This window comes from Numida meleagris, chromosome 17, assembly GCF_002078875.1.
Source record: "Numida meleagris isolate 19003 breed g44 Domestic line chromosome 17, NumMel1.0, whole genome shotgun sequence".
Classification (NCBI taxonomy): Eukaryota; Metazoa; Chordata; class Aves; order Galliformes; family Numididae; genus Numida; species Numida meleagris.
This window is the reverse complement of record NC_034425.1, coordinates 7,547,798-7,575,445: the sequence shown is the minus strand read 5'-3', so window position 1 is coordinate 7,575,445 and position 27,648 is coordinate 7,547,798. Positions and strand designations below refer to the sequence as shown.

Below are 27,648 nucleotides of genomic sequence, written 5' to 3'. Positions count from 1 at the left end.
TCTTTTCCTCACATTTCTGTGTTTAGGCATGTTAAAATTAAGCCCTGCTCCCTGCTTTCCTCCCCTTTTTTAACATAATTTGAGAATATTTGTTTTGGAGAAAAATTACAGAATAATTACCTTGTCTTTAGAGAGACCAACTCAAAAAGTAAGTAAAGTCTTATCTAACAAAAGAATAATTTTAAGATAGCAGTAGTGACTTACAGGATAGCCATTTGTAAATACACATTCAATTCAGTATTAATCTTCAGAAAGCACTAAGTGTCTACTTTACTTACATAATGATTCTTCTGTTCAGGAACCAATATTTTCGTCTGTGCCTGTCATATCCAATAGGTTCATGCCGGATGTATGGTTTATTTTTTTGGATTTCAGCAACGCAGTCAGTTACTCCAGGCACTTTATGTGCCACGCAGACTTCACACTGCCACTCATCTTCTGGTACCTCCTCAAGAGGTGGTTTCACACACTCTAAATGGTACACAGCCGAGCAAGTTTCACAGCAAAGCAAATCCCCAAGTTTGTGACAAACCCTACAATGATCGTCATACTGAATAACACCTTCTGACATTAACTCCTCACGTGCAATGTTTGTTGTAAGAAACTGATCCACTAAGAACTGCAGAACTTTGATTTTATTCTCTACTGGTCCATAAGGATAGTCCTCTGTCTCTTGATAAGGAAGAACATGATGGTATTCCTTGTCACTCTCACAATATACTCGCAGAACCTCAGGCCACGTCATTCCATCTATGAAATACAAAGTGGAATTAACGCTATCTTTGAGGTCAGCAGGTCCAAAGGTAGTATTTGAAGTGTCTTCTTCACGTAAAACTGCTTTTAAAAGCACTATATGCATCTCTGCCATAAGTGTGCACTGCTCTTGACTTACCAGAGCAGCACAGAAGTCCTCAAAACGAAAAGGAGAAAGGCGTAAAACAGTGCCAAAGTTCCTTAGTACCTCATAGATGGCAATCACATTCATGATGTGCTCACTAGGCACCATTAAGTCCTCTGAGGATTTAGGAAACTCCAAAGGTGGGATATCCTTTTCTTCCAATATTGGAGAACGAGGACGATGCACTCTTTGTCGTCTCCTACCTGGAATTAAAAACAACAGTAAGAACTTTGCCAGTTGCAGATCAACGTGTTAAAATATCTATCATTGATGACTGTGCTAAAATTTCTTTCCAAACTATTGCAAGTTAAGGACTCACATCCTCACAGTGACTTAAGTGATATTCACCTAATAATCTTATTTAACTAAAAATGTAAAGCAAAATTTCAGATATGTATCTCATGTATTTTATTTTTAAATGGAGCTGTTGTATCTCCCATGCAAGATATATCTATTAAATCTTCAAAATGACATACAGGATTTCAATTATTCAAATTAGTTAAAAAGACATACATTTCTCTAAGACAAAGTATTAAATTAGAAATTCTCGTTTTTATTCAGTAATACTAGCTAATCATTCCTTCTTGGAACATTAGCTTTCGTCTTGAAGAATAAAGCTCCAGGTATTTTGTATTAAAATATTGCAAACTGTTTTCCTATTGAATTGTAGTATATAGGAAAAAATATTTCAAGCAGATGTCTCAGGACATCAATTTCAACTGAATTAAAACACAAAAGAGAACCTACATCCCTTTATCTACTGTTGTCCTACTAGAACTGAGCGCCAACAAGCCAGAAATAAGTCAAATGAGACATGTATGAAAATGCTGAGTTAGATGAGATGCTACACTTTCCTGTCTTTACTTCCACTATCCTAAATGCCCAGCAGAAGGAAAAACACAAGAGGAAAGAATCTGTATATGGTGTTAAAAGAAATATGACATATTCCACCAAAATAATGAAGTATCCAACTACACACAACTATTTCACAGCTACCAGGTGAAGTTTTAGGACGAACTCACTAAGCGTGCGTTTTTACCTTTTGTACTTAATGAAGTTTGGACAATCTCAAACTAACTATTAAATCACCATCTTGGTTTAAAAATTAATAATGGAGATTAAAAATGTTTTTAGGCCCTTTGATAAATACACGGCGATCCCGGTAAACAACTACATTTTTTGTTTATCAATAAAAAAAGTTCCAGTCATCTTGTATGTTATAGTAATAGTGCTCCCTGGCATTCGTTCAACCCACCCGACTTCCTCCCACACTTCCTCCATAATGGTAGGAAATAAGTCTAACGAGGCAGGGCAGCAGAGGGTGAGAAGATAAGCTACCGCACATAGCTTACAGATCTCACTGAATTTGAAAATACCATTATGAAAAATCCAATGCATTGGGAAAAAAAAATAATAAACCAGAAAAACTACCTTTAAGAAACGGCGTATACACATTTTATAAATAGAAAGATGTACAAAAGAATTTGTGAAACAATTCCAGCAGAAAAATCAATAATTGACCAAGTACAGCCCGACAACACTTGCACAGCTTTCCCTCTCCAACTTTAAAGGTGGGAATGGAATCTTAGCTACAAGCTAGGCCCTCTGATACAATGTTTCAGAAGATGAGAGACCAGATGTTTCCATTACAGAAGCAATGGCTCAATGGCACCTGCCTCTAAAAATACATTGCCAGGTTCAGTGAAGTTTGAGCTCTGCGGAAAATGAAAGCATGCTTGTGAGATTGCCTTTCAGCTTGCTGCTGCGTGGATCGGTGGGAAGCGTTTAGCCCTAGCAAATACAAAAACCTAAGAGTTTCATGGGAGGGCACAAAGCAAGCATTCTTACAGCAAGAAATATCCAGATTAAGCCCGAGTTGTCTCCCACCCTGATGCTTAGCTGCACGTGTACAAAACAAAGCCGCTTTAATTAAAAGCCCCCCAAACACAGCACGCATACACACACATTCAGAGGTGACGTTACATTAAGGTCTGGAAACCTCCTTCAGTATTGCAGGATGGTGTAGGACCAGTCCTAGTAAGAGGTCATGCCAGGCATCACAGACATCCCAAAATCACTAATGATCACCTTAAAGCCCAAGTGTCACAAAACGCTGGCAGAGCTTCAAACTAAGGTTCTTTCAGTGTCTGCAATTTTAGCAGAAAAAATATTTGGTCTCTCACACAATAGAGGCATAAAAGAATCAGCCCTTGAAGAAAGCAAGCGAAAAGAATGATGACCCCGATCCACCTACATGAATCAGAATCAACAACAAAAGACCCAAGCCCACCAAGAACAATAGTTCTGGGCAAAGATAAACTAGAACGAATGAACACTGCTGAAAGAAGCTACTACTTATGTCCTCTCATTCTTTGAGATTTTCTATTGCAAGAACAAAATTACAATTCCTTCTTACATATTTTCACCCCTCACTGAAAAAGCAGACTAACCAGTCTTTTTGATGTCTCTTTCACCAGAGGTAAAAGCTGATGTATTTATGTTCCATCAGACAAAAGAAGCAGCAAAAAAGGAGCCTTAAAGTAAGGCATTCCCAATGTTTTATGGAAACATTCTTCAAAAGTTCTCTAATGCTTCCTTTTGAAAAGGAAGCACATTGGTCCAGGTAGAGCTATGGAACAAATGTTATCAGAACTCAAAGTACATCACTAAATACCATCATAAAGTATTGCACTTTGGTGCAAGCACAACGTAGTCAGATGACTGTATTATTCACACCACTCTCCATCTTCTATATAAAACATCCTACACACTTTCATATTTGCATTGGCACACAGCATAGAAATTTCAGAAGTAAATATAGTATCTAATAGGTTAAACAATAAGGAAAAAGAGTGCATTATAAAATGCATACCTCATTTGTGTATTTGGCATTATGCCCCATGGCACACAGCACAGTTGCTACACCAGATCACTCAACATTCCCAATCCACGCTGTAAAATCACACACCCTATCTCAAGAGCTCAAAGTAATTTCTCTTTTCAATTACCGAGCTGCTCTGAACAGCTCTGCACTGCCTAAGATCTGGATTCCAGAGCTAAACTGACCAGACATTTAACTGCATCTAGATGCATCTAATCTTCATTAAAGAAAGTCACTCTACTCACACTGAAGCTTCCCAAAACGGATTCAAGTTTTATTAAGTCCTTCTAAATTAGTTTCTACATAGTAACCAAACCACTGAGTCAAATTCCAGGTTCGAGATAGAACACAGAGAGAAAATGTCCACTTCTGTTCCATTCAAATTCCATAGCTTTATTGTGAAGGACAGACTGATCTGCCAATAGCCTCCTGCTGCCATGACTGGACTATTAACACCTCGAGTGTCTCAGCATTACATTTATCTAGCATAGACTTCTTTTAAATCACATTCCTTCACTAGTCGTCTCCAAAAGTGATGAAGCAGTCTGCAGTAGTTGCCTCTCCCTATTTGGAATTCTCTAGTTGAGGAGCTGCCTGTAATTAAGATTAAAGAGTAAACAATTTTATTCGCATGGCACATTTAATTATAGATATTGATAATTATAGTCTACACTTACCATAATCTATTAAAATAATTTATATTACAAATACTCAAGGAAAACACATGATATTTGAAACAAACTGAAGTTGCAGAACTGGTGAAGTCTATTCAGTCTATTCAACCTCATTGGTTTAACCACTGACTTTTTGAAATTTAGAAATGAACAGGAGTTGAAAAGGAACAAAACACTTGTCTCCATTTACAGACTGAAAGCCTGCACCCCTCAAATCTACTATACTTCAACGCTGGAGAACATGGAACTTCAAAAATTACTTTCCCCATCTTTAACAAATCTTCTGGTTTATGTGGCCAGTTTTAAAACAGTATTTGAATGAATCATTTGCATCAGTGTTCAAAACACAAAGGTTACATTGTGACTAAATGTGACTTTTACACTTTTTGTACTTCAGTTGTATATTGATCACCATGCACATGTAGGCTAGCAAAATACACAAAAAAATCCAGTTTTGCCTCATCTCACTTCTGTTATCTACCCCTTACTCCAGATATACAGTACTAGTAAACATAGCTTTCAGCCCAACATTTGTCAAGTAGTGGGCTTGGAGATGTGGGTCCTATATGGGAAATATTCTGCCAGAACCACTGTTGTGTTTAAACAGGGAGGGTGGGAGCCGCACTGCTATGACCTTACAAATAAACACTGGCTCCAGTATTTCTTGGTTAGAAAGATCACAACTGGTCTAACTCCTCTTCTCTTAAAACTTTCCCTTCCTCACAATTTCTCAGCACCTGGGCACCAAGGCTCCTGCATAGAGCTTCTGTTGGTGGCTACAGTGGGGACAATAAACTTGATAAAGTATAGGGGAAAAACAGAGACTGCAGAGTTTCACATATTCCTGTAATCTGTCACAGAGGGGGAAATAAATATTACAACAAAAAAACTCACAGGCACACAGTGCAGAATTTATGCCAGTAAGTGAAAGAATTTCCAGTTTATCCTCAGAAAGAAGGAAGAATAAGTTCTGGCTTCCGATTCCACAGTTTAAGTCAAACCAGGCTACTCCTATATAAAAAGCCCATCTTTAGTAAAATAGAACTGAGCTAGACTTGTGTCTCAGAGCATGAGTCACTACAGAAACTTTCCAACATAAAGACCAATTGGCAATTACATGGTGTCCTGGAAGCATGAGCAGTCTTTAGAGAAGTCACCCTGTGCTATGTTTAACTTCCTCCTAGAAAGTTTGGCTTTCAACCGCTCTTCTAAACCTACAGCCTTATTTTTGTTCAGTTTTAATAAGAATACCAAATCAGACATCTCCCACCCATACACTACTCTGCATCATTCAGATTTCAAAGGAGAACGTGCAGCAACACAAGTTCTTGCTGGATATCACTGAGAAAACTTACAATATTTGATAAAAATACTAATAAAGGAGTGGGGGTTTTTTGCTCCCTTTCTCCCAGCAGCATTCACAAACTGGATACAGCTACATGTTTGTCACAGCAATATCCAAACCGGTTCCTTAATTAAAAGTTGACCTCTTGGGAAAGCGTTTGCTCAGCTTACACTAGAGTGGAAAAAACAGTACGGTGAAAGTGAATTAGTTTAACATAAAATAAGAATTGTTTAAGAAAGCAGTAAAAGAAACAGAAAAATCAAAATTATTTTCGTAGGATGCGTGAAATTTTTCCAAACACTTTTTTCCTTTGGACAGGGCAACCAGAATGTTTCTAATATTCAGGAGTTGAATAATCCCTTTCAGAATAAGATGCATTTGTAATTCTATTATAAGTACATCTTTAGTATGAACATTGCTTCGCAGCGGACACACCTAACTGAAAGTCATTTGTCTGGAAAAATGAAAAGCCAACAAGGTAAACTTCAAATCTAAGCCAACATGAAGAGTAAGACCTACCACGCACCACCAAAGCTTTGGGAGTTGAATCACAAATGAGAAAATAATTGGTTACGAGACAAAATCCTGAGAGCACCTTCATGAGTGCACTCATGTCAGCAGTTCTCAACACGTGCTCCTGAGCTAAGGATGGCTGCCGCCTTGGTACTTAACTGCCTCTTTATGCTCTTTAAGAACTTGGCTGAATGCTTCTTTGGTTGTTTATTTTTTCAGTTGGTACATCTGTCAGTATTCTTACAAACCAAACAGTTCTCTAATTTTATAAGAAGAACTTAATTTTTCAACATTGGGGTCAGCAGTGCAATCTCAGTAGGAGTCAAGAAGGTAAGATCTCTACATTCTGAAGCATCATTTTAACACTTGAAGAACTACTGCAAGACAAGCAGTCAATGGAATTCCACATTGTTATTCTGAGAAGAACTCAGTCACACTTCTGTACCTAGAACCCAGGCACATAATTATAAAAAAAAAGTAGCAATACCATACTAGTTTTACATTCTGACAATTTCTTAGTTGAGACACACTCAAGCTAAGCTATAACTAATTTCAGAAGTTAGTAAGCCCTAGGAGCTCCCCCTCGAATCTACTAAAACCCCCAGCTACCCAACTCATGCCAGTTCCATGCAACACAAAGATCAGCCAAGAAATTTTGCTGCAAGACCCATAAAAGAGACTGTACTCCAGATTGATCTGCAGTACATTAAATCATTCTATCTTTTAAAATGTACATTCTTTGATAGTAGTATTTGCCGCACAGAATTGCTATGAGCAATGGCTGATGACAAAATGCAGATCTGCATGTCAGTACAGCAGTACCAGCCACTAGTTTGACCTTCCACATGATTTCTTTGCTAGGACTTGAACTCCTCTTCTATATTCTTTATGGCTTTCTGGCTGAACTAGCGACATTTCCTCCAGATAGCAAATCACAATGTAGATTCCTAAATGGCAAAATAAGAGCATGCCGGATGTAGAGAGCAGGTAAGATGTTCAGGAGGCTGACAAATCTTCTCACTCTGTAAAGGAGAGGCTGCATATCTTACAATTTTATCTTGATGCCTCCACTTAACTCTTCAAGAGCATGAAAGTCTGTTAAAGTGTAAAACTACTACCGACAGAAAACGGAGCAACTAGTTTCCAGTTAAATTCTTTCACCCCGAAGATCAAAGCTCTCTGGTGAAATAACTACTAACAGAAGTGACAGACAATCACTGTAATGCTCACAGACCATCAATATCCATCTAAAGAAATTAATATACCATAAATGACAGATCTTTTGACTTGCATCTTCAGTGTCGTGCATTAGCTTGTTAGACAGGCTGATGATTACCTTAGCCAAAATCCAGATTCCAAGTTTTAGATGAAGAATAAAAAAGCAAACAAAACCTCCAGGGGAAAAAAAAAAAAAAAAGGATTTCTAAGCATCTTGACTAAGTTTTTCTTTAAAATTCCACTACGTAAGGAAAACAATTTAATTGTGATGAGCCTGAAGGTTTGTTACAGCAAACAGGTAATAGTAAAAATGCTTAGTGAGAAGATATACAGGATACTTATCCTAAAAGTACATCTACCTTCTGGGGATAAATGAATAACAGAAAAAACGTGACACAGAAAATCCCCCCACCAAAGGCCTGCCCAGCAGCAGACAGCAACCAAACATCATACCCAGCCACACAAACTTTAAGTATGCCATTATTAAGCATGATATTGAAGGCATTTTTACTATTCCAAAGATTTTGATTCTCTAAATACTTTTATAATAATATAGTAATAATTATTGAAGTTTGAGACATACCATAATACCACAGTGGAGCACAAAAATCACGCCTTACTTGGCTAGAGACATTGTACTGTGTTCTTTTAAATTAACTGTTAAGAATATAAACAAGAACAAAAAATGTAGGAAGTCTGCCACTCATTTAAGCGGAATGTCATTTAAATGCAAATCTTGGTTAGTAGGACAGTTTGTTACGGCAATTTTTCAATACTCTGCTCCACAAAATGAACTCTTCAGCCCTGAAGACTACATCCTGATGTTGTTAGTAATACAGGCTGCATGTGATCCAGAGGAGATAAGTAGAGAACAATTGTACATCACCAAGTCTAAGAGAAGAACTAGAGGGCACTGCATGATTCCCTGGTGCTGAGTAAAACAAAGGAGATACTCCTCCACTGTTAACCTGTTAACCACAGGAACTTTGTCACTGTAGGTTACAATTTGTATTATTTGAAGATAAATATATGAAAGGAAAAAAAGCGTGAAGAGCTAAAGACTGGTTCTGGCTCAGCATGCACATGCAAGGAGCACTGGAGCCTGAAAGCATTTCAGTGTGCTTTGCTCAGCTGCAAAATCCTTGGGTTTTGATGGATCTTTTTCTCGCCTATTAAAACTGTTCTAACATTAAGGGTCTCTTTTTGGATTATGGTAAGATGAAGATTTCAATTAGTGCCACCACTGCGTAGCACATTCACAACGCAGGTATTTGTTCAAGAGAAACAAGACAGACTGAGCTGATCACATGAAAAGTTTGTACCTTCCTCTTTGCAAAGGAGGGGGGAGAGAGGCCTTTAGGCCAACACTGACCTAATGAGAATCGCCAGTAAATGCCTAAACAACAGCAACATTTTAACCATCAACCACGCAGTGTAAAAAGAGCACATAAAGATGAAAATATTTACACTTAAACTTTTTAGAAATAAGTTACCTTGACCAAGTGAAAAATACACACGTAAATTAGAGAAAAGTTTTCTGATACACTTAAATACCACATAAAACCTGTCTCTGCTTGCACACAGTAAAATACACTGAGGCATCTTGTTATTTGCCAAAATTCTTAAGTATATTTCAAAAACTGAATACACCCATACTTCCTAGAACTCATTTTAAGTCATCAAAAACACCTTCCTGACCTAGACAATTAAAATCATCAAAGATTCTTCCCCTGACAAAAACACCCCAGAAACAAGTTAATGAGTCACCCAACAAAGCAGAAAATTAAGAACAAAAAGTCAGGAGAGTACTTTTTTCTCTTCTGAGAAGAAACACTTCTAACTTTAGTAACATATTCCAAAAAATTCCATTTCACTATAGGACAACTCTGCAACAAATAAACCAATATTAACACCTTAAAAATGTATCTTAAGTTTAACTCCCTTAGTAATATATGTATTTATTTGAATTCATTTAAATTAAGTATATGGATATAGATTTTTAGTAGGTAGGTATTATCACAGTTCTTTAAAAGACTGTAATAAAGTCATATAATGGGCTGATACCACTAACTCCCTAAAATAAAATTAAATGACACATTTAATGGTCAGTACTTCACCTTAAAAAAAAAAAAAAAACAAACAGCTAACTACTCAAAACTACATTTAAAACAAAAAAAATCCAACAACAAAAAAAAACCCAACCTGTTCCTGCCCCCTTCCAAATTGGTCCAAGTGTTTGTCATCCTGTAGCCCAATTCAGAAACACTCCTAGGTTACGCCTAAGTTTAACTATTCAGAGACTTTAAAAAAAAAATTCTAAGCTTGAACTCTGTTCTGAATGAATTCAAATAAATTTAAAGAGCTTAAGTTTAGATAAAGAATTTTTGAAGCTTGAAACCCACACAACTAGGGAACTGATTAAGGACAGACAGAAGTATAGGCCTTAATAGAAAAACTGAGCCCAAATCTGTCACTAGAGGTTCAAAAAAATTAAATGTAATCACGACGATGTTTAAAAAGCTTTAACTCAAATGTGAGTTTTAAAGGTTGCCACATCTTGAAATAACTGCAGGATTTAAAACCCAGACACTTGAGTCAACCTCCACCTTTTCATCTCTGTGCCCTATTAACTAAAACTAGGTTTACACCCTTACAATGAGGCCCTGTGCACTTTTCCCCAAACTATAATGCAATCTCCATTTTGAACAATGCACCTCATTTCCCTCCTTGGAAAGCTAGTTTTGTCTTAAAGACAGTAAATGCTGATTCCAGCTATATTCTGATTTCAAGAACTTAGAAATTTCCAATGCTTATGGCTTTTTTAGGCCACTTCAAGTTGCATGTGCTCCTTTTCAACATCAAGTTACATTCGCAAGCACAAGCCATCCTTTTCTGCACATATTCGAAATGACCCCTTTGCAAGGCACGCATCTCATTTTCCTTGTTTTTAAACAGTAAGTGAACGCTCCATCCACTTTTGACATTGTTTGCAACACGTTCTGGTGTACCACGCAGTTCTGCAGTAGCCAGAATCTCCATGCATATTTGCAAAGCGCCCCTTGTTCCAGCATGTACTTCCTTCCTTCCCTCCCCTCGCTGCGTTTGTAAGCACCTTCTAATGTCCCCCGCACCTGTGGGGCTGCCAGGAGTTAAGCTGCATACCCCGCACCCCTGCGAGTGCTTGCGGGCATCCCTGACGTACAAGGACGGGAGGAAGAATGCATGCGGATTGGACTTGCAAACCTAGAGGGAGCGTGTGTGGTGCCCTGGGCTGGTGCGAGTTTACCCGCTGACTCTCTACCTGGGGTGCTGCTGTAGGTGCTGTGGCTCCTGAAGCTGCTCTCAGTGCAATAACTGGCATCGTCTTCATCCTCCATCTCTTCGGGGTAGTCAGAGTCGTCGTCGTCCTCCTCCTCCATGATCTCCTCCTCCTCTTCCTCCTCGGAGTCCTGGTTATCCTCGGGGTCTGCCTCCTCTTCCTCGTCGGACACCATGCTCTCCTCCTCCTCTTCGCTCTCATGATCATCGTACACCACTTTGCTGATGCTCCTCCTGGACGAGGCAGCCCTGCCTTGGCTGTTGCAGCTGCCTCCTCCGCCTCCTCCCCCTGCTCCTCCAGCCCCGGCCCTGCCCCTACCCTTACCGCTGCTGCCTCCCCCACCAGGGGTGCTGCTGCTGCCGCTGCCTCCCTTCCTCTTGCTGCCCCCCCTGGGGGAGACGGCGGCGGAGGAAGAGGCCTGGGCAGCCCCGGCCCCTTTCTGCTTGGGCCCCGCCGCCGTCTCCGCCTGGGCCGAGCTCGCCCACCTGCCGCGGCTGCTGCCCCGCTGCCGGGACCTCAGCCCCCCGATGGGGCCCGCCGCGGAGGGCGGAGCCGGGGAGCTCGCCTGAGCGGTGCCCGCCGCCGGCTGCTGCTGCTTGGGCGGCCTGCCTCGCCGGCCCCGCATCTCTGGGCGCTGGCCGAGAGGGGGAAGGGAGGGGAAAGGAAGGCTCGGGAGGGCGCTCGGAGTCCGGACAGGCGGCTACGGGGAAGCTCCCCCCCTTGCGAGGGATCCGGGCCGGGGAGGGGGGCCGCCGAGCTGTGAGGGCCGAGGGCTCAATCCGAATTGCCGGCGTCCCGCTCCGGATCGCCACCGGCCGCCATCTTGTTTCTTCGTCTCTGCCTCGGCTCGCTCCGCTCTGACTGGGGGAAGCGGCGGCGGCAGCAGGCCCCGAGCGCCTCACGTGACCGGCCGCGCCCGCCAGCCGCCGCCAGGGGGCGCCGCAGCCGCCGGCCGCGAGAGCCATGTTGGAGCCGGCGCTCGGGGGCGGCTCCGTGCCCGGCCGAGGGGTACCCCCGCTCCGCGCGCTGCCCCCCGCCACTCCCTCAGCGCCCTCTTTGCCGCCGTGCCCCCACACCGGGACAGAGCCCTCCCCCCTCCGACCCACAACCCCCTGTCACACGGTGCTGTCCCGGCACCGCCGCCCATCAGGGGGTTGCCCTCGGTCCCGGTGCCGGGCGCTCCCGAGGTTCTCCGCCACTCTCCCCCACTCTCCTCGACCCCCGGCTGAAGTTGCCCTGAGGCCTCAGCCCCCCCGGGAGGCGCCTGCGAGCACCTCTCAGACTCACCGTCCCCCTGCGCCTGGATAAAGGCGCCCGTTACCGGTCCTCGATCGCAGAGTTCGCCTCGCGCCCTCAGGGGAGTCCCCTCGCTCCGCGTCCCACAGCTTCAGCCAGGCTGCACATCCCGCCCGGGACGGCTGCGAGCGAGCGCAGGTAGGCAACGGGCTGTGCCCGCCGCTCCGGCCTGAGGGGGCTCAGCGCGGGGCTCCTCAGAGCGGGCTCCCCCCAGGGCAGGTTCCCCCAGCCCGCACCGCGCTGACAGCCTTCTTCAGCCCAAACACCCATGACCCATATTAAGATCCCGAACTTAAATCTTCCCCCTTTATGCAGAAATTAATACCCTCTTACAGCGCACCATTGCCTTGCTGGGATCACTGTAAAGCAAAATAAGGCTGAGGAGACCACAAAGGGACTTGCCCTATGAATTTTAGTCAGTCTGGTTTCTCTGAGCTGCTGTCGGCTCACTGGAGCTCTGCAAAATGGAGCTCGGCTTCATCTAGTTTGTATTCCTTCATCTTCACATTTGCCAGAGCCTTCAGGGTCTAAAAATCAACAGAGACCAACTGCCCTGTTGGGTTTCTAATACCACTTCAGCTGAAAGTAGCAGTTCCATGAGCAAAGACAGAATAAAACGAAAAGCAGCCCAAGGCCCACCAGCATCTCTCGATACCTACAACCAGCCTTTCATTGCTAAATCTACAGAAGTTTGGAATCCCAAAAATTCCAGTCTTGACTTCAGCAAATAAGCATGCTCACACTTGTCATTTTCTTTTGGTGCTTTGCTTATGGTTTTGTGTGATACATACAACCCGATACTCATGCCATAAGCATGCCAGTTTTATGTCCAATGTGTAATTTAAATTGCATTCTTATACACTAATTTCTGAAGTGTCTTTTGTTCATTAACTTGTTGCTCAGGCTGAGAACCTCGTTAAACCCTCAAGTCTGCTACAGTTTAAGGAATGCAACACCTGTACGAGACAGTGGGGCTCAGCAATTTGCACTCTTGCATCCAGCTTTCTATCTTCATCTTCTTCATTCTATCTTCATCTATATTCAGTTGCACTCATATATTCAGTAGTGCAGCTGCACAGTGTAGAGCCATGTTTTTGACACAGTAGCCTTCAGCCACAGCAAAAGCAGCAGTCAACACTACCTAACCCTGTTTACACCTTTATACTCAATTTTATTCTGAATAATTCAACTTCATCGTGAGATTGCTTCAGTTGGGCCAATTTTTAAGCTCTTATGGTTGCAAAAGATTGTAGCAATTCTATAAATGTAAGAATACATTGATACATGGTGGGAGGTAGGTTGTTTTACTGTCTCACTTTGCGAAACACACCTGCGAGTTCTGCCACCTCTACACCATGAATAGACTTTGTATTGTATCTACTGCACAAATCCATACACAGCCTGTAGCACTACAAGTGTTAACTTATCATCTGCTGTAAACCAGAGCACTGTGTCTCTTAACCGCCTCTTATTTATTAGTTGACATCTAGAAGTGCTTAATGTTCTGCTTAGTAAAGAACTAATTCCAGAGCTGGAGAAATGGTTGCATGGAGAGGTATGTTAACTTTCAGAGTAAGGACTATAAATTAATCCTTTTGAGTCTGTTGGTTTAATTAAAAGAGCATATGTCTAAGTGAGTTGAATAACAAAGGAAGAAGAATTTTAGGTATGAGACTCTATACTGCATCTATTCTTGAGACAGATAAGGAGGAACACTTCGCTCAAAAGGCACACAGGAACTCACCTAGCTGTGAGCCTGGAACAACTATGCTGTATCTCTTCTCCTTTCTCCAAGGATAACGGAAAGAAGCTAAGAATTTACAGCTGGAGGGCATGGCCTTAACCAACTCAGCAAATCCTCCTGCTTAAATTATTAAGCTGCTTTTGTCCATTCTTTTTCCTCCAAATCACTTTGTAACAGGTACTGAATTTAAGTATTCTGTTCTAGAGTCAGTTACATGTGCATTTATCAGACACCCAGTTGTTGTTATGTAAGGTAAAGACTAGAGCTCAGCTGCAGACTAAAGTCAGCTTTAGAAAGCAAGGGCTTATAATTTTTGCTGACATAATTCAAATTATCAACTACCATTTTATTTAGTATGATGAAAAATATGAAGCATATCAATATGCTGATACAAGCTGTATAGAAAAAGCAGTATAAATGAGGTTAACTTGAGATGTTCACTCTGAAAAAGTACTTAGAGAAAATGGACAAGAATGTAGGTAGAAATGTTTGGTGATAAACGTTCTTGTTCAGAAAATAATAAATATGAATGATATATATAAAAAATAAAATCAACCTAAAAATAGAAAACAAAAGAAACAATCTCAAATGAATATCTGTATTTCCTAACGAGAGTGAAGATGAGAGAGCTCTGGAGAATCTGAGAATTAACTACCAGTAAGTGAAAAAGAAGCAAGTGGAATAGATGTGACAATTAATTTGATGAAACATCTGTTGAAGCCTTTTTACAAGTATCCTATCACTTCTTGGCCAAGAATCAGACAGAATTTTAGGATATTCTTGTGACTGCATATCAAAATTACACATGAAAATATAAGAAAGTCATCCAGTCAAAAAAGAGCTTTTAATACACAACCCCCCACGTAGCTACCGAGTAACCGCATTCTCCCTGTGCAGAAAACTCAACTTTTCACATCCCCAATATGGAGTGCTAATACATCCTTGTCATAAAAGGAATCAATAACAAGTTTGTTAATAATTCATTTCATATTCAAATAAGTTCCAGCACTTCAATAGAATATGCCTGACAGGCTTTCTGGCATTTAATTCTTCGCAGTTCTTGCAAACTTCCCTCAATTTTGTTAAGTTCGGAGTAGAATCGTACCTAAAAAGAAAGACCACACATTTATGACAAAACAAATTTTAAATCTTCTCATATGCAATTTATACTGTGTAGCTATCTGCTGTCTTACATAGTTTAATACATTCAAACACAACAAATACAGCACCTTTAGGGATCAAGGTGATGAAGACAAGCAGCTACCATCTAATGTTCAGGAACAAGCGTATGGCATAGAATAAACTTTAACCGATTTGCTATGTATTTACTACACATCTGTTGTTCTTCTCCAACTCTAAATTAAATTCTAACTCAATATTAAATTGAAATCAATATGCAAATATGAAATAATTATGCAAAACTTACTTGGGCTCTCACAAACTTATGCATGCTTGAAAGCAATCCTTTTGCTTCTGGTAGCATTACCATAACTGTGAAGTGAGCATCAAGTAATAGGCACATCCAATCCATAATCTGAAGAAAAAAGAAAACAGAAGTGACATAGGTTTTGCTTCAAAAACTCTGAAATGTTAACTCCTTATACAAAAGACACGAACAAAAGACACGGTTTCATAGTTTAATGCAGTATATTTATTTTCAGATAGAAAAAAAAAGTATCATGTCACATCTGACTCCATATAGGTCTACTAATAAACACACCTTACAGAATTAGCTTAAGCCTCAGTTGATTTTAGACAGTCATAGCCACTCAGTCACTTACATTATGCAGAAACTGAAGGAGGCCCAACTCTTTAGAACTAGTTTCTTACCTGATTTATAGTGGGAGGGCGTATTCCGGGAAGAGTTGTATTTATTTTTTCACTGCATTTCACATACAGGTAGTGTAAGTACCTGAGAAACAGCTGAGAGAAGAAAAGTCAGAATGTTTTTCAAGAAGAAACATTTAAGACCTAGGAATTTTGCCCTGCTCAAGGCAATAACACACAGTGATAATCTTTTCAGTATTTTTTAGAAATTATTAAAGAAACCCTAGCATTGAAAATAAGAATTATGGCTCTCCTCCACCACCTATAGCTATGAGTTTGAAAACTCAGGAATCCTCAGTGTAAAGCAACACTGTGGTAAGCATTGTTCCCATGGCTGTGTAAGTGCAATTTAATTCAGACAATTTTCTACAATTTTTTCTTAAAAGTATCAAAATCAGCAATGTTAGTACCAGTTGCACTTTCAGCACAAGACTACATTTTTTTTTGTCTCCAAAATAAGACTTGAAGAGATCAGTCAGCGTTGACTTATATAAGCGCAGTTCTCATGTACGGTGTTTACTGCTGGTTTTTTTTGTCTGTTTTGTTTTTAATTGCATTTTCTAAACTTCTGTTTCTGATAGATCTGACTAAATTAGTATCTCAGCAGTTTAAAAGCAATCAAAATTAACAACAGGTACTATACCATTAAAATATTTTTTTTTTGTCATAATCAAGTTTTCTTACATTTTTCTAAATTAAGCAGACTATAATAGAAAAAAATGTTTTGTATACATGGGACACTTGACAGTATTAAATCTTATTAGTCATGTCATTTTCATACACTCCAGTAAGAGTGGCAAGTTCCTGATACATAACACACACCCCAAACACCTTTTTCCTTTCTTCCCCACAAACAATAAGGGTATTTAAGCTTTTTTGTTTCAAAATACTTACAACAGCTTGCTGAGCTGTAAGGTCTTTCAGATGAGGCAAAAGAAATGCTTCACTGTAAGCTGAATGAAGAACAGCATTTCTGCGCCGTGTTATTGAGGAAATATTACTGCAGGAAAAATACTATGAACTGAAATCAACCTTAATTAAAGTATTTCTGTAGGTTAAGAGAGATCCTATTACAGCCTTTAGAATCTCATATTTCTATAATGAAATATATACAGCAACTGAATCATTTGAATAGTCAGCTTGAACACAGTTCCATTTACTGCAAGAAAGTAACTGGCTAACATTTCAACAGACAGACATCAATACTACTAATTTATCCTGAACAAAGTTTTAGTCTATATTTTCATAAATTTAAATTGGTACAGATACTTTCTGACAGCTGTATATATCCATATTCTACCATGTACAAACTTTTCTTACTAAAGTTTCAGAAATTTTCAGCAATGCTAAACAGACATAAATACTGCACTGACTTTCCTTCATTTAAATGCGCAGAGGATACAATAATGCTGCCTTTCGAGGTCCAACAGGGCAGGATTCAACAGTGTCCATCATATGGGCTTCCTTCATGCCTCCAACATCACAACCATCTTCTTCCACTTCTGTACTGAAACCATTTTCTACAACTTCAGTCTTAACTTCTTTATTGTTTGGTTCAGTATCAATGTAACAGATCACAGATTCTAGATTCACATCTGTTCTTTCCAGATAGTCATCACTAATGCTATAGAAGAAAAATTCCATACACAGTTAGTATTTTTATTGTTAACTTAAAAAAAAAAAAATCAGCAATGCCATCAACTCCACAGCAACACATGTTAACTCTTTGAAGCTTACTTGTAAGAGTATGAAAATACATGCCAAAGTATGAGAGTTTCAGAACAGCCATGAGAGAACAGCTAGCATTTTTTAATTATTAACCTTGAGCAACGTATGTTTTTGCTCAAGTACTCCAACAATATAAATTGCTGTATTACTAGATGTTGTCACAGGCTTATTTAAAGGTTATACATATATTCTGTTCAGGACTGTAGCTGTATTCTGACATCAGTGGGACTACTTCAACCTATAAGACAGCTATGGTTTTCCTAATACTTAGTAATAAATATTTGACATTTCTAAGGCAGGAGATAAACAAGTCTGTTAAACAGTAAACAGACAGGATGTAAAAGGATGTGCCATTCAAGCCAGCAAGGTTGCCAAAAGGCATTTTCCTTTAATTACTACTTATACAACGTGCATGCAATGGGCATCTTGTAAAAAGCATGTCAGTCTGCAGGACTGCAACACATGCTGTACTCAGAATTAAGAATTTTATGCACTTAATTACTCATCTATAAACTTATTTTAGTAAAGGTCCTGGCTTGGTGACAAATAAGTAAGTAAATAAATAAAAATAACATAAAGAGACTGATTCCAACTTACCTTAAGAATACTTTCAAGCAAGCGTAAGTAATTTCCTCAGGAATATCTGGAAACCGTTGTAAGCAGATCTGTAAGAGGTGTACATCTTTTTTCTCTAAAGCAACAGCCATTAAGTCTGGACACAAACTGTTAGAATATGAAAAGAATAGGCCACAGAGTTCACACTCACTGAAAGCTCCATTAACAAAGAATGCAGAAGGATTAATCTTTTTTTACGTAAAAATCCATCTGAGAATTGTCAGCTTCATCAGAAAATAAGCGACAGACTCGAAAGGAAACCAAACATAAGCACTTGATAATTCAAGGAGGTTTTTTTTTTTTTTTTTTTTTTTTTTTAAAAAAAAAACGAAGAACTGAATTTCTACTTTTTAGAAACTTTGCTTTACAACTTAAAAAAAAATATCAGAATTCTCACCTGTAAGACAGCTCTCGTTTTTGGATCATCTGTACCAGGAAGTTTCGAGGGTAGAACGCTGGATCTGTTTTACACCTGTTTATTAGAGCAGTTATTACACATCCAATGGTGGCTTGAAAATCTGGCGTGTGTACTTTTGACATCAGTATTCTCAACTCATCTTCAACTGCAGCTGCGGAAGCTTCCTGAAAATGAAAAATACCATGCAGTTCAGATGTACAAGGCATAGGTTTGGGACTGTGTTGTAACTAATTAGACCAAGTACAAAAAGACTTATTTTGGAACTCAAGATAAAAAAGAGTAAAAAAGCCACTCTACTCTGCATTTTCATAGAACATTTCAATCACGAGAGCCAAACAAGAATCATTACTCACTCCAAATTTAGATATGCAGAATCTTCCAATAACTGCTCAAAGATTATTCTCCTATTGTTTCAGTAATGTTAGCAAGTTTTCCAGCCAAAGTTAAACTTTAGCTATGTTCACAGAGGAAGGGATTAGATCAAAGCATTACAACACTTGCAACAAGATTTGGAAAGGAACTATACCAGAATACAAATACACAGTTACCATATTTTATGTATTACCAGTGAGTTTATTTTCAAGGTCAGGTTGGATGCAACACTGAGCAACCTCATCAAGTGGGAAGTGTCTCTGCCCAGGGCAGGGGTTGGAACTAGGTGGTCTTTTGAAGACCTGTCCAACACAAACCATTCTATGATTTTAAAGCTGAGCAGCATCCTGGGACTCCACTTCAATGCTCACTCACCAAATGTTATATTGAACTGAGTGAATAAATAGGTATGCAAGCACATTCTCTTACTTGTTTTGGAAATAAGATAAATGTCATCTTCTGAAAACATTAAAATGTATCATTATTTTATGTAGCAAATAATCTACAATTAGCAACTCACAACAACTTTTTGCTATACTTGTAGTTGAAATCCTAGCATTGTGACTTACTAGATATAAAGTATCTTCTAAGTTAAAAAATTTTAAGAAGTGAAAAGGTTTCTAAAAAATTTAAAAAAAATCAGGTGAAACATCCTCTCACCTTATTTACTGCAAGAAGACACATTTGTGCAAGTTCTCAGAACTCAGACAGCTGTTATAAACCCTGAATTGAACAGTTCTATAACATATTCCTATGACAAAACTTCATCATGCCCAAACACCATTCCTACACAGTAATAATGGAATCCTCCAACAAACCTGTTTAAGGCAGCTTCCTCAGCTTGATCTATGCAAGAGGATACATAAGAAGATAATAGCTTAGGAGATGCCTGGAATATTCTCAATGTGACAGAAAATTAGTTAAGGCTGTTTGGTATACTTACCTTTATACTTAGTAAGAACTGTCCAATTGTGAAGGTATCTGGCTGTACATTCGCAACTGCGTTCTTTTTTGATCTTAACTATAATAAAGAAAAACAAGTTATTATTCAACTCCAAAAAGGCAACAAATATTCAAAGACTTCAAGCAAAATAACTAGGAACATCATGTGTCAGTTACTACACATTACATTTAAAAGTAGCAGCACTGGGAAGAGACAAACATGAAACGAAGACCTCACGTACTCCTCATGTTAACTTACTGTCATTTTGGATTCAGATTTTAGAGCTGCAGACTGCTGTGACTGACAGGAAACCAGGAGCTCTTCATCTCTAAGGGTATTCCAGTTTACAAATGAAGAAACATCTGTGAAGACAAAAATAATATTACATAATGTTAACACTTAATACCACTTATAGCAATATATTACATTCTGATACTAATACATATTTCCTGAAGTGTAATACATTTTTTTGCCAAGAAACTTTTCTGTTTTCTCTCAGCAGCAAGTAACTTTGGGACATTTTGCATGTTTTCTCTTTTTAGCCTCTGGTAGGAGGAGAAAAGTTATTCCACAACTTATTGCAAACATCATTTGCAACTTTCCCAGTACAATGCTTACCAGTATTTTCTTGAACCTAAAGCTTACCAACTCAGGTTTGGCACTGCCCCATTTAGTAATAACTCCTTTGAAAACATAACATAAGAGACTGTGCTTTAACTGTTTCAGTGCCTGTATTGGCATCTCAGTGTTTTCAATAACTGCAGTGTTTGAATGACACTTCAATGAAGCCACAGTAAATTCAAGCATTTGTATGCTTCAAATTCTCTGATGTTCTCACTGAGAACACTAACATCTAAAACTGGAATAAACAGCTTGAAGTAACTTAGTGTAAGTGTAATTGATCTTACAGAACGATATTAAAACAATTGTTATGCAATTTCAGAAGTTCTCCTGCTAGGAGATGTCACTGTAATTAGAAAACTTACCAGAGGTTTGACTGTCCTTGAGTTTTCCCACAGCAGCTGCCAAGGATGAAGTTTCACACTTGTATATAACTACTGTTAGCACTTTTCCATGAGTGAAGAAAAATTTTTCCCCATAACACCACAACTACAAAATATTAAACACATCATTAACGAGGAGCAAAGCCAAGAGATACATTTCTGCACATGGTGATGTTTTTTTTTCTTACTTCAAAATTCAACTGGAAGTCAGCGATCAGATGATTTTGGCAGTTATTTTTGATAGTCTTAACACATTAGCAGACCTTCATTAACTGTTGATTTTATACATGGAAATGATTGCAGCGTGGAATATTTTCCAAGGATGTCTTAAACTAAAGTGACTGTTTTGAGGCACTAAGTCCACTTGATTTCTTTTATTATTATTTTTTAAATTCCTTCTTGTATAATTTTATGAAAGAAATGAGCCAGCTGTTCTATTTCACTAGTGCATTTTTTCATTAGGTTCCAGTTTACTTATTATTGACATCTGAATATTCTGAACCACGGTCACTTGCAAGCTTTCTTACCAGAGAATTTTTCTCACCAAAAAATCAAGGCTACCAGAAGTCAGAAGGTACCAAATTACTAAAGATGTTGCTAAAGGCTACTACGCTCCTATTTAGAGATTATGACAAAAATAGGTCATCAGCTGGCCAGTATTAGTTTTGTTTCACAAGTTGACATTTACTGCTCTTCCAGACAGAACCACAACTGCAGCCTGCTTGTCTCCTTTCTATTGTGCCATATGCGTTAGATGAAGGTTTATGAAGCACGAAGTAAAGATTGAGCTCACTTGTCCACTGGTTCCCAGGGGCAGTTCCTTTGAAGCTTGTAATGTCTGAAATTTTGTATTCCATATCGTTAGGCACTCTAAGAAAAAAAGAAAGAGATAAACGTGACAAACCCAAAAGCAATGAAAATGCTACATTTTCTTTCGTTACTTTCAGTTTGAAACACTTCAGGAAATACAAATAACTGTTTCAAAATAACTCCACTTAATAACATACTCAGCATTAGGCAATGTGTCTTTTTGATTAGGTCTCTCAACTAACATGTCTGAAAATCACCTCTCTTCAAAGAGCTTCAAGGAAAAAGCTGTAATGAGAAGGACCGAAGTCACTGTAACTTTCAGGCATCAAATGCTATGTTCAGTGGGTTAACTTACAGCGACCTCACACCTCAGAAGTTTAGTCACAAAACAAGTATTTATTTAACTTACTTTAGGTACCAATTTATTATAGAACATGAGGTCCATTTCCCCACATACATCAGTTTTAAGAGCCAACCATTGCATTTGATATGCTATGTTTCTAATATTCACTAAAGAATAAAAATCACCGCTATTTCTTGATCTGCTCTCTTACACAAATGAACAAACAACAACAACAAAAAACAAAACACAAAACACCTGCTGCTTTGTTTAAGAATGTTGCAGAACTTAAGACACCGTCATCTGATTTTTCCAGTTACCTTTGGATTCTTCACCAGATGCTGCTAGACTTCCTAGTACTGCAACATGGTCTTTATCAAGAACAACAACAGAAGTTCCTTTTAAAACACTTCCAGAGATTGAAAGGTTTAGTAGTAGTGACTTGGATAGAGTTTGCTCTTCCTCTTCACTATTTTGCTGTAGAGGTATCAGAACCTTATATACAGAGTCATTGGAGTCTGTCAAAGCAAACAAACAATGTCTTTATGTCTGTCATTAAGAAAAACAATTCAACATAGCAAGATGACAAAAAAAATCAGTGAGTGGTGAGAAAAGAAGAAAAATAGGCTATTTAAAGGACACATTATAAGGCAAAGCTGAAAAATAAAAGCACAGCTTTCAGGAGCATTTTTAAAGGACAAGTTTAAGAGCAGGAAGCCTTTTCTACCATTAAAATACCAGGAAAATTTAACTATTTAGTCTATCACATACTGTTTTAGAACATTTAACAGAGAAGAACAAAAATATTAAGCAGTAATTCACAAATGTAGGTATTTTATGTCCTTCTATGTAATTTATGGCTTTAATATAAAAAAAAAAAAACATTAGAAAATACAACTTACATAAACACAGAAGTGTGATGATTTGCTTTTTTATATATGCTGTGAAACTCAGTGGATTAGATAATTCCTGTTGTTCAAGCTTATATTTGTGTAAACTCCTCATCTTAACTTTCTGTAGGTAGACAAAAAAATCCCCATCCTAAAACAAAGAGAAAAAGATTGTTTTTAATTTACAGAAAGAAGGGGCTAACACAAGTCCCGATATTTCTACTGAATTATTTTGAATGCTAAACAAGATTAAGAACGTGCTCGCTATAGAACATGCAGCCAAAGAACATACATTCTGAAGTGTTTGCAGACTCAACTATATAAAGAAAATTTTAATTTGATGCTACAAATGGATTCACAGGAAGAAACATCTGCATGAAGAGAGAAATGAAAAGTCAACTGGTTGTATATTGTATTTCATCTTAACTGTTCTCTGAAGTTATATGAGCCATGCTACACAGCCCTGAAAATAACTTCACTGTTGTGTCACAGACAACACACACACACACACACAATAATTATTTCACTAAAAGCTCTTAGAATCCAGTTAAACAAGTGACGGATTTTAGAAGGATTTAGACTTGCAGTTTTGAAAGATAAACATCTGTTAAACTCACTTTCTCTGTAACGAAAATTAAGACAGGTTGCTGACCTTCCAGAAATGCTTCACTCCACCTAAAACCAAAAAAAAAAAAAAGAAGATGTACAAACATTTTCTAAATTCTGGGAGAACATTTTCTAATTCTGATATTTAAAAATCATACCATAATTATTTAGGCAGCCTCTAACTTTTATATCTATATTAAAAATCTAAGGTTTTAAAAATCAATGCATTAAAAAAATAAAATAATAATCATCAACAAATCAACTACAAGATCTCAATCTTGGGATGTTAATCTTAAGATTTCCTCCCTCCTCCTCACAAAAAAGGGTGCAACAACATGAGTTCCTCTGATCAAGGATCAGGATTCATAACTTTGTATCACTTACTTGATAACTTCATCTGAGATAACATTTTCAATTTCTTGTTGTGGAGCTTCCAAAAGAGCATCTAAAGTTCGAACACCCCCTCCTTTGAATAACACCAACGGTTCTGCATGGGGCAGCGAATGTATTCTGTACACCTCAGCTGAAAGCTATACAGAAAAGGAAATCACTTAAGTTCTATGTTCATCAGTACATTACCTTGAAAGCCATATAACATATAACATTGTATAACATTTTTAAGAAGTTATTTCAATAAAGGAGGAACAAAAGGATAATGAACCTTCAAGATACCCCAAAATGCTGATTTTCTGAAATGCTCTTAATGCAAATCACTACCCAACAGAAAGCCAGGAAAACATCCTAAAGAGCACCAAGTTTCTAAATGACATCAGAAAAAAGTGTAATTGGGGTTAAGGAGTTGAAACAACTGTTATACACCATTACACAAAATGCTGTTTATCACGTCCACCAGCAGAACAGAAAATAATTGTACTTTACCATGATTCACCATCATAAAAGTCCTTTCAAATTTTGGACACCCATCACTTTATGCGTGGTGCTTTGATGATTAAGCCTATCAGTTGAAGTGGATTCCTTGCAATGCTTCGTAACATCACAAAGCACAAATCAAGACAACTAACAGCTAAATAGTAACGCTACTGGTAGTATGAAAGTTAGCATCTCTTCAACCCCATGAGATTCAAAATTTTAAAAGTGAACATATGTATGAGACTTACTGTTGCTTTAAATACTTTGTCCAAGTTAACAACTTCATCCTTCCATATTCTTAAAACCTTAAAGAGAAACATCATTTTTTAAGCAGTAAACCAGCAGTGTATAGACTTATTACATAAAATAATGGCAATTGCATGTTACTGAAAAACAGGAGGAAAAAATACAGTTAAGTATTCACAGCAGCCTTACTGAAAACAGACTTGGGAAGTTTGCATGGGAAGAAGCTGAAACAGAAACCACAAGAATACAAATAAAGCTTAAAATTTTGAACTTGAAAGAAAGGATAGTGAAGAATACAGCAAAACTCTAAATGAAAGTAGATCAAAGCGATGGAGGCAGACTAAGATACAGATGGTCTGATCTGGAAGAGAATGTTTCAAGGACAAGAATATTTCATTAACAATAAAAAAGCCAAGTGTTCAGTATGTGCTATTTATTGCCATAAATACACCAACAGGAAATGTTTGTAAGACAAGAGTAGATAGACAAGGATGCAGCTCTGAACCATTTCAACACAATAATCATGCAGTTCTAAATTTCTGCCAGTCTGCAACAAGAAAAGGAGCTTATTCTTAGAGAATGCGTGCATGAGGCATTCTTCACTGAGAATGCTTCAGTTTTTAAAAGGTCACTGCATAACTGATGCTCAGCATAGATGATCTTCATGTCACTATCAAACGAACCACGCAGCCTTGGAACTGCACGGCCCTAGCCACTCTAACAGCAGAGATTACCTAGAACAGCATGAAAGCACCATTATCAGCTTTGAGAGCTTGTTATAATGTGTTGAGAGCTCCACGCATTTCCATTCAGCTAGAAATCAAGCACTCCCAATTTCTTCCCTGCCCACATTCACCCAGATGACTCGCTTTTCCCTTAAGAAAAGAATCTCACCTTGTTGTCATGAACAGCTATATATTCACGAGTTTCAAAGTTGCATACAACTGGACACGTGATAATCTGTCCGTGTTTAACTGACCAACAGCCCAGGGGCTTCTGATCTGAAACCTAGAAAAATCAGGACAAAGACATGTAATTAACATGCAATGGTACGCGCTGGGGATTTCTCTCATGACAGAACGAGAACATAAAAGTAGGGAAACTGCCATACTACTAGGATTCATAACTTCTGCTTTAGCGTTCTTAACTGCAATACTAGCCATTTCAGAGTACCACGGAGCTCTACATTAATTAAAGTTTTTTTTTTTCTTCCACGTGAGGAGTAACTTTGACCTGTAATAGTTGGGCTTACACTGTGAAGCACAGATACGACATATGGCTTTTCCAAAATCAATGTAATACTTTTAGCCACTAATATCAGTTAATTTTACTCATTAATACAATCGTGCACAGAAAGGTACCTTTTTTGTTCCTATTTCAATACCTTAATGAGACCAAGATCAATGAATTTTACTGTCAAAACTCCTTTTATATAAGTTTTACATCCTCAGTCTAGAGGATTTATTTACCAACTTGTTCATATTCTCACATATGTTCTTAGAAATGGCACTAAATACAGGAAAGGGGATTAAACCACAGGTTCTCTAAGATACAACCCCTAGCCCCATGACCAAATATATAAAAACAAACGTTTCCAGAAAGTTTCATTTAATGGTTCACTGCAATAGATGCATACATTAAAAGAAGCAAACTATAACACACTTTTCAGGTCAAGTACTGCAAGCACGCTAAATCTTTGTTCTCCACCCAGCAGGAAGGCAGCTGACACCAAACTGACAACTGAGCAGAACTGCTGTCACCCTGAAAGTGATACAGAAAAACGACAACCCCTGCTGCTTCGAGCTGTAAGTACTGCTTGGCAACGGGAATGGAGAGGAAAAAAAAAAACAGCACAGGAACGATTCAGGGGAACGCCTAAGGCCTCTACCATGGGTGCAGAGAGAGCAGCGGGGAAGCAACGGTGAGTGAGGAGGGACAGGGCCCGTTCCCCAGAGGCACAGCCCGAAGCGGGGCCGCTGCTCGAGGCCGCTCCCTCCACGTTCCGCCCGTGGCAGCCCCGGAGAGTCCCCGCGAGGCGCTGCGGTGGTACTATGACATAGGCCGGCCCGAGCGGCCAGGGCTGGGCTGTTACCTTAAAAAGCGTGGCCGTCCTACCGCGGTCGGTGAGCAGGACGTGGTCAGGGTCAGCGCCCGGCTCCAGCGCCAGGAGGCCGCTACCGAGGCCGACGCCGCCGGTGGGCCCCAAGCCGCACAGCGTGAAGGCCTCGCACAGGGCCGCCATCTTAGCGAGCGCTCCGTTCTCGCGAGACCGGCAGAGGCGCCACACCGCGCCTGCGCACTGAGCTGGCTGGGCGAAGCGGCAGCGCCCCCCGGCGAGACGGAGGCGGAAATGGCCGAGGCCGTTCGGGAAATTCCGCTCCGCGAGGATGCGAACGGGTTGGAGCCGTGCTGTTGCTCCGTAGGTGCAGGATTCAGAGCGTAGAGAAACAACGCTACGCGTTTTAAGTATTATAAAGTAACGAAGATCTGATAATTTTTTCACTATGCCATTTCAAAGTGGACAACTAAAAACATTTAGAATTTTATTTATTCGGCTGTTTCCAATGTATTTCATGCGTGATATTAAACCAATCATTTCCACAAACATCCCTATGCGATGTGTGAAGGCTTCATGGTGCCGGAGAGGTGTACACAGGCATTCAGTAAAAGGCTTCTGTGGTTTTGCATCTACACAGTAAAGTGCTGCTGGTTTCATTAAAGGTACTTCTGCTGTAGGAAATGTCTCATTACAGAAGAGGTTTGTAACGAACATGTTCCTTCTGCAAGAGCACAAATTAACACAACCTGAGGAAGGACCAGCTCCAGGTTTTGGCCAACCTATCATGTATGTGTGTGCATCAGTCTTTTTTTGTCTGTGTGTGAATTGTGGAGGAGCCCTAGCAACACAAACCCAACATGTAAAACCCAACCAAAAAAAAAAGCAAGACAACCAACTCACACCTCAGGCCCCAGCTGTTGCCTGCTGTCAGCGGCTGCATGCTGTGAGCACCGCTCTTTGGGGCCATGCTGCAGACAGACCTCTGCCATGGAGTCCAGCTCTGCCTTCTTCTTGTGGAGAATGGTCACAAGC

General features: G+C 39.3%; 2 protein-coding genes and 1 long non-coding RNA gene across 16 annotated transcripts in view; 1 reads left to right on the top strand and 2 right to left on the bottom strand.

Annotated features, from left to right (window-relative positions):
* The window catches only part of BPTF (bromodomain PHD finger transcription factor), a 48,810-nt gene extending 36,982 nt beyond the window's left edge, over window positions 1-11,828 (bottom strand). For 9 of the 12 annotated variants that reach the window (XM_021414499.1, XM_021414502.1, XM_021414506.1 and 6 more), the window contains exons 1-3: window positions 11,173-11,828; window positions 10,831-11,081; window positions 279-1,101 (exon numbers count right to left, since the gene is read on the bottom strand). In XM_021414499.1, the coding sequence (XP_021270174.1) occupies window positions 279-1,101; window positions 10,831-11,081; window positions 11,173-11,813 (1,715 nt within the window). In that variant the 5' untranslated portion in view covers window positions 11,814-11,828. Of the gene's footprint in view, window positions 1-278; window positions 1,102-10,830 lie in introns of those variants that run through there. The other 3 variants (XM_021414505.1, XM_021414508.1, XM_021414507.1) reach the window with 2 other exon arrangements.
* Window positions 12,137-27,648, top strand: part of LOC110407168 — a 65,159-nt gene continuing 49,647 nt past the window's right edge. For 2 of the 3 annotated variants that reach the window (XR_002443760.1, XR_002443759.1), the window contains exons 1-2: window positions 12,137-12,282; window positions 26,269-26,362. This is a non-coding gene — a long non-coding RNA (uncharacterized LOC110407168). The remainder of the gene's footprint in view (window positions 12,283-26,268; window positions 26,363-27,648) is intronic. The other variant, XR_002443761.1, reaches the window with a different exon arrangement.
* Window positions 14,473-27,022, bottom strand: NOL11 (nucleolar protein 11). Its single transcript, XM_021414516.1, has 18 exons — window positions 26,650-27,022; window positions 25,452-25,565; window positions 24,560-24,616; window positions 23,826-23,971; window positions 23,453-23,510; window positions 22,848-22,986; window positions 22,266-22,463; window positions 21,589-21,665; window positions 20,778-20,901; window positions 20,050-20,153; window positions 19,792-19,869; window positions 18,456-18,640; window positions 18,041-18,166; window positions 17,118-17,339; window positions 16,610-16,688; window positions 15,719-15,811; window positions 15,315-15,422; window positions 14,473-14,993 (listed from the first exon to the last, which is right to left on the bottom strand). Exons 1-18 carry the CDS (start codon window positions 26,797-26,799, stop codon window positions 14,880-14,882), a joined length of 2,172 nt encoding a protein of 723 aa, XP_021270191.1. The 5' UTR covers window positions 26,800-27,022; the 3' UTR covers window positions 14,473-14,879.

Coding starts and splice junctions, on each gene's coding strand:
- NOL11 (XM_021414516.1), bottom strand. CDS start 26,799: ATGGCGGCCCTGTGCGAGGCCTTCACGCTGTGCGGCTTGGGGCCCACC. Junction 20,902..21,588: donor CCCTGGGAACCAGTGGACAA/GTGAGCTCAATC, acceptor AATATTTTGTAG/TTGTGGTGTTATGGGGAAAA. Junction 15,812..16,609: donor TTACAGCTCAGCAAGCTGTT/GTAAGTATTTTG, acceptor TTCTTCTCTCAG/CTGTTTCTCAGGTACTTACA.